This window comes from Bubalus kerabau, chromosome 16, assembly GCF_029407905.1.
Source record: "Bubalus kerabau isolate K-KA32 ecotype Philippines breed swamp buffalo chromosome 16, PCC_UOA_SB_1v2, whole genome shotgun sequence".
Classification (NCBI taxonomy): Eukaryota; Metazoa; Chordata; class Mammalia; order Artiodactyla; family Bovidae; genus Bubalus; species Bubalus kerabau.
The window spans coordinates 68771290-68790316 of record NC_073639.1 but is presented as its reverse complement, the minus strand read 5'-3'; the positions used below and the strand labels follow the sequence as shown (position 1 = coordinate 68790316).

Sequence of the window (19027 nt, the reverse complement as noted above, 5' to 3'; positions counted from 1 at the left end):
AAGGAAAACCTCCCCATCCCTTGTGCTCCCTGCCACATGTCACACTTCCGCTGTCATTCAACTTGTGGGAAAACCCCTTCTCTCACCGTGGAAGGAAGCAGGGCTATTGGAGGGGACTCGTCCTGGGGAACATGTTTCCCTGCTTCAGTCCCAACCTGCTTCTGGCTCAAGAGCCATCCAGAAGACCCCATCATTTTACCCTCAGGAATTTTCTAGAATTCCACTTCCTTAAAAACTTCACAGGGCAGTGAAGGAGAAGGTGAGAGGCAGCAGAATGGCTTAGGGAACTTGGATTCATAGTCCAACTCCACCCCAGCCAGTCACGCAGTCCAAGCAAGTGGCTTGGCCTTTTCATGCCTCAGTTTTGTCATCTATAAGATGGGAACAATGGCCTCCTTCCTGCCAGGCTTCTCCTGAGAGTTTGATGAGACATGATTATGGAAACACCTAGCATGATGCCTGCACAGAGTCGAGTCTTAGGGGTGATCAGGAAGGTCTTGTGGATCCACCTGGGTAAGGGACCCCATCTTGTAGGCATAGCTGAGGTGTGAGGTGCTGCCTTGATGGAGAAATTCTGTCACCACCTTCTCCAATCACCAAGCTTCATCTCATCCCAGCCACTCCAAACTCCTTCTGCTACTTTGCAAGCCCCATCAAACTTAGGATAAATTCCAGAGCCCCCATCATGGCCCACCATGTTGTAACACTTGGCATTACATGTTGTAACATTAACATGTAACACTTCCCACCCACTTCACCACACATCTCTCTCCACTTTGCTCCTTGCTACTCATTAAACACACCAATCCCGTTCCTACCTCAGGATCTTTTTGTAGTTAGTCCCTTCCATCTGGGATGCTCTTTCCCATATCTTTGCATGGCTCCCTTCCTCCCTTCCATCAGGTCTCCAGTCAAACCATGCCATCCTGTAGAGGTCTTCCTGGAATGCCCTAAAGTAGCCCCATTTTGTGCCTGCTCAGGACCACGTTCCCCAATTCTATTTTTCTCACAGTACCTATCACCATCTGAAAGTATCTTGCTTTTATTTGCTTCCTTAGTTTTTTAATTTTTGAAATTTTATTTACTAATTTTATTTTTGGCTTCTCTTGGTCTTGGTTGCTGCATGGGCTTTCTCTAGTTGTGAAAAGCAGGGGCTAGTCTCTAGTTTCAGTGCACAGGCTTCTCACTCCAGTGGCTTCTCTTGTTGTGGAACACAGGCTCTAGGCATGCGGGCTTCCGTAGTTGAGTCAGGCAGACTCAATAGTTGTGGCACGGCATGTGAGATCTTCCTGGACCAGGGATCGAACCAGTGTCCCCGGCGTTGCAAGGTGGATTCTTAACCACTGGACCACCAGGGAAGCACTTTGCTTCCTTATAGTCTATCTCTACTACTAGACTGTCAGCTCCATGAAGGCAGAAATGGTACCTGTCCCGATTGCTTCGTTCTATCAGCACCTTGGACAGCACCAGAAACAAAGATGGTACTCAGTACCTACTGGTTGTATAAAAGAGTTATTGGATGGACAAATGAAGGAATGACCAGCCTGCTGCCTGGCCACAGCTCTACTCATCTTCCAGGTCTCAGCTTAGTTCACCTCCAGAAAATTGTCCTGACCCCTCTCTGCTGCTGCTGCTGCTGCTGCTGCTAAGTTGCTTCAGTCTGTGCAACCCCATAGACGGCAGCCCACCAGGCTCCGCCATCCTTGGGATTCTCCAGGCAAGAACACTGGAGTGGGTTGCCATTTCCTTCTCCAATGCATGAAAGTGAAAAGTGAAAGTGAAGTCGCTCAGTCGTGTCCGACCTTCGCGACCCCATGGATTGCAGCCTACCAGGCTCCTCTGTCCAAGGGATTTCCCAGGCAAGAATACTGGAGTGGGTTGCCATTGCCTTCTCTGACCTCCCTCTAGGCTTGATCAAATGTTCCTTCTCTGTACTCCCTGTCATGGCCCTTATGTGAATGGTAATTTCCCGTGTTTGTTGAGGTCCTCTAGTAGAATATGATTCCCTAATGGCACGATTGATACATCCAACAGCAATAGAAACACCCAGCCCTGTTTATTATGAGGATGAAACACCACCACCACTGCCACCACTGTTACAAGTAAGTATTACCACTTCTTGAGCACCTACTTCATGCCAGCCACTGTTCTATTCGCTTTTCATATGTTATTTGAATGAGATGATATATGTAAAATGCTTATCAGATCTCTTGGTTTATAATAAGAGGTCACTTAATAGTTGCTGCCACTAGTATTAATAGTAGTAGAAATAGTAGCTAAATATATATTGAATGGTTATTATAGGCTAGACCGTCATTGCCTTATGTAATTATCACAACAACTCAACAAGTGAAAGACTATTATTATCCTATTTTACAAATGAGAAATTTTTAAACTCAGAAGAAGTCACTTACCCCAGGTTACCCAGGTGGTGAGTAGAGGAACTGAGGTTTGAAGCAAGATTCATTTAATTCCAAAGCTTGCGAGCCCTCTTCTCTACCATGCTACCCCACCCCTTGCTTCTGGAAATCTTAGATATTTTATAAAGTATAAAGAGAGACAGAAGAGAAAATAAAGAAGCCTGGAGCGCAGAGCTCTCATCAGGCAGCTTTGAAATCAGGCAGTCTTATTAAGAAAACACAAATTCAGACTGTCCTTGATTAACTTATTCAGAGTTCGGCAAGGAAAGACAACATATTAGATTAACGCTAATAAAAATGAGACGCTTCCTTGACCTGATGCTAAACACATTTGGTTTTTATCTAAAGTTGGCAAGGGCTCTGCTTGATGCAACGATGCAAGACTTAAGCTGTAACGGACTCGGAGCCCATCACGGGACAGGAAGGGAGGGTGAAGCTGCTCCCAGGCTGGGCTGGGGTTGGGCAGGAAGTCTGACTTCCCGAGTGGAGCTGGCACCTGCAACGTGCCAGTCTAGGCTTTCGAGATCCTGTGCTCTGAGCAGCCACATGAGGGTTCAAATCCCAGTTCTGCGGTGGCTTGTGAAGTTCTTTGGGCAGGTCACCTCAGTTTCCTTTGGGAGGTAAATGGTACTTAACATCAGATGTCTGTTGTGATGATTATATAAGATAAATCGATGGCATGCTCTCTAAATGCCAGGCACTGTTCTAAACACTTTGAAGCTGGTACATCCCATAGTCTTCTTGGCAGCCCAGTTAAGTAGACACTGTCATTAACTCCCCCTTCCAGGGAGGAAATGGAGGCACAGAGAGGTTAGGTAACCTGCCCGAGGTTAACCAGCAGGAGGAGAGGATAAATCAATATTTGAACCCGGGAGGTTTGAATCTTACACTTGAACCCTAAGCACTACATCGTCTCAGTTCTCAGTGCACAGACAGTGTTCAGCACAGACCCTGGACCCCAGTAAGCACTTAGTGCGTGCTGGCTATTATTATTAATATTGTAATCCTGTAGGAGAGAACAGAGGTGATGTGACTTGCCTTAGGTGACCCCGTTGTCAGGAGCACAGTCAGGAGCTGACTCCAGTTTGATTTCAAAATCTGTGCTGTTTCTGTTTCCCCCACCCCAGATGACAGAGGGTGTTGGGCTGGGCTTGAAGAAGGACACAGGAGATTTAGTCAGCATTTTTGGAAGGGACCGCAGGGCTCCCACTTCCCACCTCCTCCAGCAGAAGATAGATTTATGCAGGTTATGGAGGGTCAGCTCTGGGTCAGACTGTGTGCTCATACTCAGCCTTATGTCTGTAGGAAGTATTCAACTCTTTTCCATAGATGAAGAAATGGAGGCTCAGAGGGGTTAAAGGACTTGTCCCATGTCACACAGGTGCCAAGTGGCAGAGAAGACTCCAACCCGACTCTTTTTTACATCCAAAGCTCTTCTTCTTTTTTTAAAAAAAATAATTTTGTTTGTTTTTGGTTGTGCAGGGTCTTTACTGCTGCATGCGCTTTGCTCTAGCTGCAGCTACCGGGAGCTACTCTCTAGTAAGGGTGCCCAGGCTTCTCGTTGCAGAGCATGGCCTCTAGGACGAGCAGGCTTAGCTGCTCTGAGGCATGTGGGGTCTTCCCAGATCAGGGATCAGACCATGTCTCCTGCACTGGCAGGTGGATTCTTTACCACTGAGCCACAAGTTCAGTTCAGTTGCTCAGTCGTATTCGACTCTTTGCGATCCCATGGACTGCAGCACACCAGGCCTCCCTGTCTATCACCAACTCCTGGAGTTTACTCAAACTCAGGCCCATAGAGTCGATGATGCCCTCCAACCACTTCATCCTCTGTCATCCCCTTCTCCTCATGCCTTCAATCTTTCCCACCATCAGGGTCTTTTCAAATGAGTCAGCTCTTTACATCAGATGGCCAAAGTATTGGAGTTTCAGCTTCAGCATCAGCCCTTCCAATGAATATTCAGGACTGATTTCCTTTAGGATGGACTGGTTGGATCTCCTTGCAGTCCAAGGGACTCTCAAGAGTCTTCTCCAACACCACAGTTCCAAAGCATCAATTCTTCAGTTCTCAGCTTTCCATAGTCCAACTCTCACATCCATACATGACCACTGGGAAAACCATAGCCTTGACCAGATGGACCTTTGTTGACAAAGTAATGTCTCTGCTTTTTAATATGCTGTCTAGGTTGGTCATAGCTTTTCTTCCAAGGAGCAAACATCTTTTCATTTCATGGCTGCAGTCACCATCTGCAGTGATTTTGGAGCCCCCCAAAATAAAGCCTCTCACTGTTTCCATTGTTCCCCATCTATTTGCCATGAAGTGATGGGACCAGATGCCATGATCTTAGTTTTCTGAATGTTGAGCTTTAAGCCAACTTTTCACTCTCCTCTTTCACTTTCATCAAGAGGCTCTTTAGTTCTTCTTTGCTTTCTGCCATAAGTGTGGTATCATCTGCATATCTGAAGTTATTGGTATTTCTCCTGGCAATCTTGATTCCAGCTTGTGCTTCATCCAGCCTGGCATTTCACATGATGTACTCTGCATATAAGTTAAATAAACGCAGTGACAATGTACAGCCTTGACATACTCCTTTCCCGATTTGCAACCAGTCTGTTGTTCCATGTCCAGTTCTAACTGTTGCTTAAAAAAGATCCAGAGCCACCAGGGAAGCCCCCAAAGCTCTTATTCTTAACCACTGAGCTATATTGTTCATTGTTCAGTCACTCAGTCATGTCCAACTCTTAATAGAATCCCAACTCCATTCATTCACTCATTCATTCTGTATTTATTGCATGTCTGTTTGCCCTGCCCTGTGCTGGGAGGTGGAGACACAAGAATGATTCAAGCACACTTTTTCTTTTTTTGGTCTGAGGAATAGTCATACCCTCCAGGGGAAAGAAAGACAGGGAAAAAGATGAATCATATTTTAGAATATAACTTTTTTCTTGATTATCAAAGTCACACATGCTTATTGTAGAAAAATTAGAATACACAGCAAAAAGAGATAAAAGTTAAAATAGCCCAGAGGCCCACCATCCAACAACAGTCATGATCAACCCTGTTGAGGTATCACCTTTATGGTCTTGTTTCCTCCCTTATGGGTTTATTTCTAAAGAATTGTTTTTCAGTCACTAAGTCGTGCCTGACTCTTTGCAATCTTATGGACTGCAGTACTCGAGGCTCCCCTGTCCGTCACCATCTCACAGAGTTGAGTTGGTGATTTCTAAACAACAGAACACTGTATATATATAGCATCATGTCATGCTTTCCCCCACCAGAGCACTTTTTCATTTTGTTAAAAATTCTTCCACAGTGGGCCTAAATTCTTCATACTCTGAAAAAATAATGCCCAGTGCTTGGAAAATTGTTTAGAAAAGTGTTGAGGTGGGGTAAACCAGGGGACTCTGGGATCCCAAGGGAGGGATCCAGTTGGGTCATGGGGCTGTATTGTGCCTTCCTGGGGGGAGGAGATAGTTGAGCTGAGCCTGTAGGATCCTTGGGCCCTGACCAAAGTGAAAGATGCGTCCCTCCCTTCTACCCCAAGGGAACCTAGATATGAGCAGGAACTCCAGGAATGGAATTTCCTGCACAAGGAAGCCCGGATAGCCCTGGAGTGATCCTCCTGAGGGACAACTTTCCAAGACAGTGAAGAATCCCCAGTAGGAAAGTAACTGTTTCTCTGTTCCACAAAGAGATCAATCTTCTGGTCAATTTTTTTTTCTTACAGTCAATTTAAAAAATACCCCTGTAGGGACTTCCCTGGTGGTCCAGTGGCTAAAACTCCATGCTCCCAATGCAGGGGGGCCAGGTCCGATCCCTGGTGGGAGAACTAGATCCCGCTGCAACTAAGAGTTAACCTGACTCAACTTAAAGATGGGCTTCCCTGGTGGCTCAGTGGTAAAGAATCTGCCTGCCAATGCAGGAGACATGGGGTCAATCCCTGGTCCGGGAAGACCCCACATGCCACGGAGTAACTAAGCCCATGTGCCACAGCTACTGAGCCTGTGCTCTAGAGCCCGGGAGCCACAACTACGGAGCCCATGTGCCGTGACTACTGAAGCCCAAGCACCCTGGAGACCATGCGTCACAACAAGAGAAGCTACCACGATGCGAAGCCTGAGTACCGCAACCAGAAAGAAAGCCTGCACAACAGCAAAGACCAAGCACAGCCAAAAATAAAATAAATAAATAAATTTCTTTCCAAAAAAAGAAAAAGGTCTCATGTGCTGCAACTAAAGACCCAGAGCAGCCAAATAAATAAATAGTTTTTAAAAATACCCCCATATTGGTGTTCAAGGGATGCTGTAGCAAAGTACCATGAACTGGGTGGCTTGAAACAACAGAGATGTATTACCTTGCAGTTCAGGAGGCTAAAAGTCCAACATCAAGACGGGCTCTCAAAGCCCCTAAGAGAGAATCTCTTGCAAGCCTTTCCCCCAGCTTCTGGCATCAGTGGGAACGCTTGGCCTTCCCTGCAGCTGTAAAACACCAGTTGTTGCCTCTGTTTTCACATGGTCTTCTCCTTGTGTCTCTGGGACTTCAGAGAGCTGCTTGCCGCTTTCTTATAAGGACACCAGTCATGTTGGATGGGGACCCACCTACTCCAGTATCACTTCATAATTAATTACATCAGAAGTGACCCTATTTCCAAAGAAGGTCACATTCTGAGGTACTGGGCTTAGGGCTTCAACTGATCTTTTTTTATGAGGGGCACAGTTCAAGCCAAAATACCCTTATGTTGGTTTTTTTTTTTTTTCCAATTTTTATTGCATTTCTTTGGCTGTGTCCGGTCTTGGCTGTGGCACGCGGGATCTTCATTACATCATGTGGGATCTTTGGTCACGGTGCACTGACTCTCTAGCTGTGACGTGGGTTGAGTGGTCGCAGCAAGCAGGTACTTGGTTGCCCCGAGGCACGTGGGATCTTATTTCCCCAACCAGAGATTGAACTTGCGTCCCTTGCACTGCAAGGGGAATTCCTAACCCCTGGACCACGGGGGAAATCCTACACGCTTATGTTTTATTTCCACTTTTTAGGCACGACCTTGAGTACTACCGCCAGCCTACTTGCAGTGGCAGGATTAGAACCCAGATCTGGTAGACTCTGAAACTCCTTGAGGACACTGTAATACCTCCTGTCTGCAAATCTACTCACAAACAATAAATAAGAGGAATACAAATTAGCACATGTTTGGCTGTCCTCTTAACAAATTACCTTTATTGAAGAGAGCAATGTTGCTTGAAAAGGAAGATTAATTGAAGCAAAAGAGGGGAAAAAAGGACAGGAAAGGGGGGTGGAAATAGTCAGGAAAGCTCTTTTCCAGATGCTTGTGTTCTCCTGGGCTCACCCCTCGCTGGTTTCCGCGCTTGAGATAAATAGCCAGGCTGGGATGGGACTTTGCCGTTTCAGCGATATTCGGATGGCTGCTCCGACGAGCTGATAGATTATATGAACTCAGCCATTAATTCACCCTCGAGTGGCCTGTGAATTTTGTCCCTGTTTTACATACCCGACCTCCCCCTCGTCTCCGGGAGATTCTGCCACTGCAGCAGAACTTGAGGAAAATCGGAAGTGGGTTGGATGGTAGCCCACCCCCTCCCACCACCCCCACCCCAACATGAGCTTATCTCTAACTGGGTGATAGAGCTCCAGGGACAGGGTCGCCGGTTGTGTTGGCCACAGCCTGCGCTGAAGGGTCAGGAGGGAAAGAGTCACCAGCCCTTCCTTACCCAGGGCAAGGAGGAAACAGATTCAGTATCCGTTTCCTGACCCAAAGAGCTCAGCCCATCCGTCAGGTCACAGTATATAGCATGCCCACACTTCTCCAGAGCACCAATGAAGGGGACCACGAGTCTCTTTTTCCCTCCTGTGGACAGAGGAAGAAGAGGAGGTTCATCTGTTCCCACATCAAGTCTTTGAGCGGCTGTTGTGTGGGTCATCTCAGCCTGTTGCCTGGTCTGGTGGGAGGGTTAGGGAAGGGATGGTACAGCATTTAAAAGCCCAGGCTTTGGGGCAGATGGACCTATGGTCAAGTATTAACTCCTCTTCCAAAAGACCCTCCGTCTCCCATCATCCCTCCAGGAAGGTCTCTCTGGCGGGATGGAGAAGCCTTTCTCCCAAGCCGAGACTAAGTGTGGTACTCAAGAAAGGGCACCCTAAATAGGGACATAGTCTGGACTCCCCCAGCTGGGTGGACTCAAGCAACTTAGCTCAGCAGTCAGCATATTAGTCAGTGCTCCTGTGATGGCAGGTGACAAAAAACCCGCCTTGAATCAGCTTCAGCCAAAGAAGAAAATGTAGTGTGTCTTGTCACCAAACTACCGAAGAGCCTAGGTTGTCAAATGAATGAATTGTGCCATTCTCTTCCTAACTCTCATCTCTGCTTGCTTCCGACTTAGCTTGGTTCTTCTGCACAGACTGACTTTGTGCCAGGGATCTTGGCTGTTGGTAGTTCTGGGCTTAGAAAATACCAGTGTCACAACTCAAGGGAGACAGACGTCTTTCTCCCAGCTTTAATCTATAAGAATCCGAAGAGTAGGTCCTGTGTCCTTCCCCGGAGCCATCAATCACTGGCTGGTGGCAGGTGCAATATGATCAGCTCTTCCAAGGTCAGTGTCTCCCCACGATCAGAGCAGGTAAGGGCTTCCCAGGTGGCACTAGGGGTAGAAATCCGCCTGCCAGGGAAGGAGGCACAGGTTCGATCTCTGGCTCAGGAAGGTCCCCTGGACAAGGCAATGGCAACCCACTCCAGTAGTCTTGCCTGGAAAATCCCATGGACAGAGGAGCCTGGCAGGCGGGCTATAGTCCAAGGGGGTTGCAAAGAGTGGGACGTGACTGAGCATGCACACGTGTGTGCAACAGAAAAACACGAGGATAGGGTGCTTTGAAGGCACAAAGAGTACCGTGACAGCCCACCCATTCACCCTACAGTGGACATGTGCGTACATATGCTCACACACCTATTAATTTGATTATAAAACTCTCATCTAACACAATCCACAATCCCACCTATAGTCAAATGCACCTACCCTCACCCTCTGGCAAGACCACCCATGGTCATAGTACATCCAGCTCCAAGCCCAGCATTTCTGGGTCGTGAGCACTCATCTCCCTCAGGACTCAGTGTGGCACCTTATGATCCTGAGGCCTGTGGGCGAATGGAAGCGAAACCTCCTCAAATGTACAATGGCTGGAGGACAGATCTGGGCTTAAATTTGAGGCCAGATGCTTCCAAGCTGTAGGCACACAGGCAGATTGCATTGTTTCGAATTCTACTTAGAAACAAGTAAGACAGAGTAACATGAGTGGGGACCAGCCAGAAAGCATATACCGTATGCCAGATACAAAGATTCACTTCTAAGACAGAGAGATGGAACAGTCATTAGGATCAGTCTCTTCATCTATAAGATGGGTTAATAAGAAGGGTGTGAGGACCGAATCTTTTTAAATGAGGCATGGCACATAGTAGACAGCACATAGTAGGTACTCAATGCATATTCTCCCTCTCACACACACACAGCTTTTGACCTGATGACAATGACCTCATTCTGTCAAAATAAACAACGGGTCCTTCACTTTCCCTTTCCCTTCCTCTCCTTCCTCCTTTTTTTTTTCTCCTCCTGCCCATCCTTGGACACCCTGTCCTCTAGTGAACTATTGAACTAAGGTTACTTGCCAACCATGGCCCATGGAAGTTCTCTCTCCCAGCCCAGATGTAAACGTCACACACACACACACACACACACACCCCCTCTGTGACACAGGAGAGTCATCCATTGTTGAACAAGCACAGTGACAAGATGTGGGCTTTTCCAGAGCTGTCACCGTCTGACGTCCCTGCTCCAGGGAGGCAATGTTTCTTTTAAAGATGGGCTGTTTTTAGTCGACCAAATCACCTCTGTCTTATGAAAGAAATTCAAGATGATCAGGGTTGAGACACATCTCCAGTGAGGCTGACAAATTCTGCACCTCCCAGGGCGGCGTTGAGGGGACACAATTGCTCCTTAACAAGCCTGTATCCTCTGCTAGACCCTGTGCTCCACCACGCGTTGGGGCGGGGGAGTGGCAAGGAGCCCACAGTTTAAATAGACAGCCCCCTAGGCCTGAACGAGAGCAAGTGGCATATAGCCTTTTCCTCAATCATTCTCCAGGAGGGCCGTTTAATTCCAAGGGCTGGCTGGGTCCTCAGGCTCACCTCCAGTGACTCCCAAATGCAAGAGCACTGGGTTGGGGTCCGATAGACCTAAACTTAAATCTTTATTCTATCATCAGTTAGTTTCAGGTCTGGGACAGTTCACTTCACCTTTCTGGGCCTCTGTTCAATCGTCTAAGAACAGAGTCTAAGCATGCCAGGAGCCACTGCACCTGGGTCATTGCAAAGGTCCCCGGATCCAAAGAGAAACCAGAGGGACTTTCCTGGTGGTCCAGTGGCTAAGACTTCGCCTTCCAGCACAGGGGACGCAGGTTTGATCCCCAGTCGGGGACAGGAGCTCTAAGATCCCACGTGCCTCCCAGTGAGAAACCAAAACATAAAACAGAAACAATATTGTCACACATTCAATAAAGACTTTAAAATGGTCCACAGCAGGAAAAAATAAGCTTTAAAAAAAAGGAAAAGCAAAGAGAAACAAGGAGTGCAGTAGTTCAGAACATGGGCTCTGCGGCCAGGTTGCCTGGGTCCAAACCCAGGCCCGCAGGTATAAGCTGTGTTTCCTTGGGCTGCTGACTTAGCCTCTCAGGGCCTCAGTTTCCTCTTCTACATTGATGGGGAATATTAATAATTCCCTCACAGGCTCACTCTAAGGCTCCACGGAGACAGTATGTGTAAAGCACTTAGCAAAGTGTGTGTCCAAATTAATAATGATTGTAAGAACACACGGGAAAAGACTTGATAGACTGTCAAGTACCATCTTCATGTACTATTTACCATGATGCGTAAGAACACACGTACTAATCTAAGAAAACTAAATGAATGGTGTATCATTGGATGGTTGTTTAACATAGTTTAAGATTTTCCTCTGGGGAACTCCCAGGGTGGTCCAGAGGTTAAGACTTCCCCTTGCAGTGCAGCGGGTGTGAGTTCGGTCCCTGGTTAAGAAGCTAAGATCCCATGTGCCTTACAGCCAAAAACCCAAAACAGAAAACAGAAGCCATATTGTCGCAAATTCAATAAAGACTTTAAAAATAATCCACATCAAACAGAATCTTTAAAAAAATTTTTTTTCCTTCTGGATGAAAGCCTTTACCTTGGCTTACAAGGTGGGAAAATTGGAAAGAACTTCAAACAGCGCCGTGAATGGCTGGTTTCTTATCCCACTCACCTTAACATATGCAAGACCCTGTGGAGGAAATGTTTATGCAGATAAGTCCATTTTAACCTCATTGGCCTGATATTTTCATCCCCACAGTGAAGGAAACTGGGCTTCAGAGAAATTAAGCGCCCCAAATGCACTGGAATGTCACCAAAGTGAGACGGTAACTTGGATATTGAGGTGTCCAAGTCCAGTGTTCCTTCCAAGAAAAAAATAACCTTAAGTCATCTTGTAGAAATGACAGCAGGCTGTCAACGGATCAAGCTCTTCAGAGCTGTCTTACTAAGAGCCCCGTGTGCTTGGCGCTCAGGGATGAGGCTAGCTCGGGTTGCTGGGTGCCCAGTTGCCATCAGTAGAGCCCAGGGGTGTGCCCTTAACCCTGGCTATGGAAGGTCCCTTCCTCCCCTCTGTTGGCCTCCAGGGCCCACGGCCTTACCCACGGGACTCCACTGCCCCCGTAGACCAAGCTCTGCCAGTGCACACGAGTTTCAGACTCTCTCGTTTCCACTTTACTGCTCAGAGGAAGGAATTGGTACCAAGAGGTCAACAAAGCCACATAGCCAGAGGCATACTCGTCACTTCTGAAACCTTTTCAGCTTTGTCCCCTTCCCCCACCACCCCAGATCTGACTTTTCTCATCTTCCCAAAGCTAAGTACATCGGCTGCTACCTGGATGACACCCAGAGCCGGGCCCTTCGAGGCGTGTCCTTTTTCGACTACAAAAAGATGACCGTCTTCCGTTGCCAGGACAACTGTGCAGAACGGTAGGGCCCCAGTGTCCCAGGCTCCCTGCATTCAGACCCCTTCCTTCGCAGCTTCCTAACTGTGGTGGTCTTTCTTTTTTCCGTGGGAGGGCATGATGAAGGATGGACATGTGACTTTAAGGGACGGGTGATGCAACAGTGTGTGTGTGTGTGTGTGGGCATGCGTGTGCACATTCTCTTGCCTAAAAAATCCCATGGACAGAGGAGCCTGTCTCATGGACGCTGGAGATCAAGAGTAGGGAGTTGGTCTGTAGGAATCTGTGATTGTGCAGTTGTGTGAGGCTGTGCCTAGGTGTGAGTTTACAGTGTACACTCTGCAGAGTGATATGTTTGTGAGCTTAATGCCAACATCGAATTGCCTTTAAATAACAGTGGCTGTGAGTGCTGGAGTCTCTGTGGATATGTTGGCAAGGGTCCAGAATTGTGGGAAAAGCACAAGTGAGTGTTTAAGTGCAGGCGAGTGTGAGTCTGTGGGCATGAGGCTTGTGAGATGCCTGTGGGAAAGCTGAGGTGGGAGCCTGCAATCAGGGATATTTTGTGGTTCCCCAGCCAAGAGACTGTTTGTTCCTGCCCCAGGGAGAAACACTCACCTGTCCAGGCAATGTTTTCCAATCTAAGGAGACAACAATGTTCTCGATGAGAACAGGCCCTACGGGCAGGGAGCTGACGTTTCGAGAGTAGACAGACCGCAGGGGACGGCGAGCGGGGACCTTGGGGCCAGGCCTGGGAACAGCCCTGCTGTCCGGGGAGGCGCCGAGCAGTGAGCAGACCTGCCCCTCCCCCATGCCCTGGGTCCCCAACCCGTGGCGGTTTGCCGGAGGCCTCTAACATGCTGGCCTTCAGACTCGAGCCTGATGCCTCTTGGAGGTCACGAGCTCTGGAAGAGCTTGGCTGCGTGGCTGGAGTAGAAATGGGCAAGTGGGTGGCCAAGGGACCCTTCCCTCTCTCCCTGATTAGGAAACACTGTCTGCTTTATAATCAGCTTCCAGAACAGTCCACCATCAAAATCCTGAACTCAGGACCACCTCCAGCTTAGGAGAGACTCCCAGCTCTCTAGGATATTGATTGATTAATTTATTTATTGGACTGTGGGGAGACAGAGGTAAATGGCAGGGCATGGCCTCAGAGGGGTCTTGTGGGGGCTGAAGAGTTAGTATTTGCAAAGCAAATGTTTAAGAACAGCGCCTGGCAGACAGCAAGTGTAAGCTCTCGCTGTTCTGCGGCTCAAGCCTGCTCATGCTTCTGTCCCCCGACTAGCTGGGGAGCCCCTTGGGGGCAGGGCCTTGGCTGACTCACCTCTGGCTCTATCTGGAAGCACGTGTGGGCTGCCAACAAGCGTGTGCGGAACCAAACTGAACTACGCAAGTTGATCTGACTCATGTTCTGAAGCTCAGTCTTGGCTGTCGCCTCCTGAGAAGTCTCTCCTGACACCCCAGGCATGTTGGGCGCCTCCTGCATTTCCACCATCTGCGATATATTCCATCTCACCCTCATCTCACTGTGCAGCCCTTTTCTAGTTACGTGCTTGTCTCTGCATCCAAGCTGTGAGCTCCAGGACACGCATGTCAGCATCAGCTGGGATGTGAAAGTCACTGTCATGTCCGACATTTGCAACCCCATGGACTATACAGTTCATGGGATTCTCCAGGCCAGAATACTGAAGTGGATAGCCTTTCCCTTGTCCAGGGGATCTTCCAAACCCAGGGATTGAACCCAGGTCTCTGGCATTGCAGGCAGGTTCTTTACCAGCTAAGCCACAAGGGAAGCCCAAGAATACTGGAGTGGGTAGCCTATCCCTTCTCCAGCAGATCTTCCCGACCCTTGAATTGAACCGGGTCTCCTGCATTGCAGGCAGATTCTTTACCAACTGAGCTATCAGGGAAGCTCACCTGAGATCTTTCAAAACAAACTGCTGGGCCCCACCCCACCCCCAATTTTCAATTTGCTGGGTTTGAGGTGGAGTCCAAGAATTTGCATTTTTAACAAGTTCCCAGATGATACTGGATGCTGCTGGTCCCAGGACCATGGTTGGAGCCCCGCTGTTCTGACTTTCACATCCAGCTGGGAAACTTTAAAAGCTCCTGCTGTCCAATAGTGGTCCTTCCATCAGTGCGTCCAGTTATACGTGACGGGCCCCAGGGACACCTGAGAACCAAGGCTTCAGAGAGACAGAGAAGTGGGAGGAGGCTGACCCAGCCCCAGGATGCCCAGATAGTTTAAGATGCTCTTGCTGCATCTGCAATTTGTTTTGGGGGCTCCAAAATCACTGCAGATGGTGACTACAGCCATGAAATTAAGATGCTTGCTTCTTGGAAGAAAAGCTATGACCAACCTAGATAGCATATTAAAAAGCAGAGACATTACTTTGCCAACAAAGGTCCATCTAGTCAAAGCTGTGGTTTTTCCAGTAGTCATCTACGGATGTGAGAGTTGGACTATGGAAAGCTGAGAACCGAAGAGTTGATGCTTTTGAACTGGTGCTGGAGAAGACTCTTGAGAGTCCCTTGGACTGCAAGGAGATCCAACCAGTCCATCCTAAAGATCAGTCCTGAATATTCATTGGAAGGACTGATGTTGAAGCTGAAACTCCAATACTTTGGCCACCTGATGGGAAGAACTGACTCATAGGAAAAGACCCTGATGGTGGGAAAGATTGAAGGCATGAGGAGAAGGGGATGACAGAGGATGAGATGGTTGGATGGCATCACTGACTTGATGGACATGAATTTGAGCAAGCTCCAGGAGTTGGTGAAGGACAGGGAAGCCTGGCGTGTTGCAGTCCATGGGATCGCAAAGAGTCGGACACGACTAAGTGACTGAACTGAACTGAACTGCATTTGCAAGGAGATCAAACCAGTCAGTCCTAAAGGAAATCAACCCTGAGTATTCATTGGGACGACTAATGCTGAAGCTGAAGCTGCAATAGTTGGCCACCTGATGCGAAGAGCTGACTCAATGGACATGAGTTTGAGAAAACTCCAGGAGACAGTGAAGGACAGGGAAGCCTGGTGTGCTTCAGTCCATGGGGTTGCAAAGAGTCAGACACAACTGAGCAACTGAACAACAATTGCATCTGCCCAGGTGACCCTGTGGTTGCACGCCACCCTGAGTAGTTGGGATGTTCAGAGACATGAGTCTGGGTGGTTCTGTGTCTCCAGCTAGCCGCGGAAGGCATGAGCTGACACCTCCTGTAAGTCCAGTCTTGTAGGACCAGTAATTTGCAGGCTGCCCCCTGCGCCCAGGAACCTTTCTCAATTCTGGAACATGCCTCAGAGAATGCAGTGGGCAAGAGGGCTGAGCAGGGGTTGTCCTACTCCCCTCCCTGCCACCACTTCATACCCACCCCTGGAGCCAGAACAAGCAATTCCCTTTTCATCTGTTTACAGACGGATCCTTACCAAGAGTCCTTTTTAGGAAATGATTCCATAGCTGTGAAAAAAAAAAAGGAAAATGTTGCAGTGCCTGGATTTCTTTTTTGTTTTAAGGAAAGGAGTTTTTTTACTTGGCTGGATATGTGACCTTGGTTTTCCAGAGAGATGTGAGAGTCCCCTGCCCCCTCTCCTGGGCCCGACTTCTCTCAGGGGACATAGAGGTATCACCCCTGGGTGGTGTTTCCCGGAACAAAGGGGCTAGACTCTGCACCTGTGCTTGGCTCCTGGCTGTGGACAGGGAAGACCGGAGAGTAGGGAGGACAGAGGGACCACAGGACTGGAAGGGTGTGGTGTGTGTCGAGGGAGCTGAAGGTGTATGTGGGTGGGTGCAAGTGTGACGTGGTGTGTCTGTGTGGCGAAGTGTAGAGGGGTGTGAGGCCTCAGGCAGGGAGGGAAGGCAGTGGTCTCCCTGGGGTCTCGTCCCCTCTTTGAGTCTCCCTGCCTGCCCCGCCCCGACCCAGGACCTCCCTGTAATCCTTCTTGGCTTCTTCCCCATTGCACCTGCAAGACTTTCAGACTCCTCAGCCTCCACGACTTTCTCAGGGTCTCCTAATTCTCAATCTTGATGTCCCTTGGAGCATCCCTGTCCCCTAGATCTCCTTAGGTCTCCCTGACCCCCACAGCCTTCCTTGTTTTCCCCCCTCCTGCTTCCAGGAAAATAGGGAGAGCCCCCCACCCCAGTCTCCTCCTTTCCCTGGGGTCTCCCCATCTCCTGAAGCCTCTTGTCTACCTGCTGTCCACTGTGGATGGGTCTCCTGTCCCCTGAGGTCCCCTCTTTCCTCCCCCGGGGGGTCTCTCTGTCATCCCACCTTCAGCATCTGTATCCCCGTCTCCCCCGGGACCTCCGAGTCCCCAGAGCCGACCCATCCTCCAGGACCTCCTCCCTGGCCTCAACTCCCTGCCCTCCCCAGGGGTCTCCATGGGGGCAGGAACCCTGGCCTGATAGCCGCCTCCCCCAGGGGTTACCTGTACGCTGGGCTGGAGTTCGGCGCCGAGTGCTACTGCGGCCACAAGATCCAGGCGGCAAACGTGAGCGAGGCGGAGTGTGACATGGACTGCAAGGGCGAGCGGGGCAGCGTGTGCGGCGGAGCCAACCGCCTGTCCGTCTACCGGCTGCAGCTGGCCCAAGAGTCAGCCCGCAGGTGTACGTGAGTCAGCCCCTCCCCTCACCGCCCCTTGCCCACCCGCTCACTCCACCTCTCCTGAGCCCTCGGGCGCCCGCCCCCCCAGCTGCCACCACCCTGCCCCAGCCTCACCTCCAGCCAAACCCCTCTTCCCCCTCCACAGACACTGAAAGCCTGACCTGGCCTGTCCTTCCTGACTGGCTGAGAGCAGGTTGTCCCTAACGATGGTGATGTTGATACCGACAACAGCAAACGCTCCATCCTTTCCGAAGTGCCTTCTTTTCAAGGGCACACGTGGTCCTCACGATGGCCCTCCAAACCGCAGTTATTCACCCACTTTACAGATGAGGAGACTGAGACTTGCTGTCACGCAAGCAGCAGAGGATTTAAACCAACTCCAGAGCTTCTCTCTTAATTTTTCTCTTTTGGCCGTGCCATGTAGCACCTGGGATTTTCGTTCCCTGACCGGGGATTGAACCCAGGCCACCTGTACTGAAGCGTGGAGTTAACCACTGGACCGCCAGGGAAGTCCCATAGCTTATGCCTTTAATGCTCCCATAGAGACAATTTCCAGATGGCGCTAGTGGTAAAGAACCGGCCTGCCAATGCAGGAAATGTAAGAGGCAAGGCTTCGATCCCTGGGTTGGGAAGATGCCCTGGAGGAGGGCATGGCAACCCACTCCAGTGTTCTTGCCTGGAGAATCCCATGGACTGAGGAGCCTGGCAGGCTACAGTCCACGGGGTCGAGAAGAGTTAGACACAACCGAAGTGACTTAGCATGCATGCATGCAGAGAGAGTTTATCCCTCACTTGCCAATGTTTTGGTCTTATGAGAAAAACTCTCCAGTTTTCAGACTGAGGGAGGGAAGGGCGTGATAGGCAAGGACAGGAGCCACCCGCTCCTCTGTGGATATTGTCCCATTGTTCCTTCTCTAGCTGTTCAGTAGCAGTTAATGTTTGTTTCTCAAGCACCTGCTGTGCGCCGGGCACTGTACTAAGCCCATTGCAAGCCTGATTTTGTTTCCCTTCCTTACAGACTTTTCAGGCAGGTGCCATGGTTAATCATCTCCATTTTACAGTGAGGAAACCGAGGCTTAATGAATTTAAGTAAGCCTGCCCAAGGTCACACAGCCTTGTGACCTCAGAGCTGATGTTCAGACTGACAAGCAGAGCTAATAGCCTTGACAAAAGACAGAGGGCTGAGGTTTGTCCTGGGTACTCTTCTGATGCGGTCCTGAGGTGGAAACAGGAATCCAGAACTACAAATGTCGAATCTGAACATGCCGGGGAATCCCAGGGAGATCTTGTTAAAACGCAGACTCTGATTCAGCTTTCCAAGGAGGTCCTAGGTGATGCTAGGCTGCTGGTCCACGGACCACACCTTGAATAATAAGGCCTTAGACCTCAGTGGAGCTGACAAGGTCCGCCCAGAATGTAGGCCTGCCCACTCAGGTGGACTTGGCAGAACCCTAATGCATGCTGTGCATGCAGCGAAAGGCCTCTTGCATGTGAATATCATCATTGATAAAAATTCATTACTAGTTTCCTTGATAATGTGTTGTTTTCCAAGCCCTATGTTTTTGAAGCTCTGTTCACGCTTTGCTCTGCAGCAGGGTCAAGCGTGCCGCCAATTTGCAAAGCAGCTGATTTCTAGAAACGGAGGTACCGTCTCCCTGTCCATCGCTGCCTCAGTTCACCCAGGTCTGAGGGCCCGGCTGGCAGAGGACACGGTGGGTGTGTGAAATCCAGGCTGGAACATGTCCGCGCAGCGAGTTTCTGGTTTGGCCATTAGGGCAGTGAGGTTTTGATTTGATGGCAGAGTCATCATCCCCAATACTGATTTCTTTACTTTTACTTGTTTATTTTTGGCTGTGCTGGATCTTCCTTGCCACATGCGGGTTTTCTTTAGTTGTGCTGAGCGGCGGCTGCTTTTCGTTGCAATGCATGGATTTCTCATTGCCACGGCCACTCTTGCC

General features: G+C 49.3%; 1 protein-coding gene and 1 long non-coding RNA gene across 2 annotated transcripts in view; one reads left to right on the top strand and one right to left on the bottom strand.

The window, feature by feature from the left end:
* The window catches only part of WSCD2 (WSC domain containing 2), a 51223-nt gene that overhangs the window by 1276 nt on the left and 30920 nt on the right, over positions 1–19027 (top strand). The window contains exons 2-3 of the mRNA XM_055549944.1: positions 12382–12496; positions 16887–17071. Of these exons, the coding sequence (XP_055405919.1) occupies positions 12382–12496; positions 16887–17071 (300 nt within the window). The remainder of the gene's footprint in view (positions 1–12381; positions 12497–16886; positions 17072–19027) is intronic.
* LOC129629735 (uncharacterized) lies at positions 7629–17019 on the bottom strand. Its single transcript, XR_008703330.1, has 4 exons — positions 16894–17019; positions 15895–15925; positions 8151–8287; positions 7629–7857 (listed from the first exon to the last, which is right to left on the bottom strand). It is a non-coding gene; the product is annotated as an uncharacterized LOC129629735 (long non-coding RNA).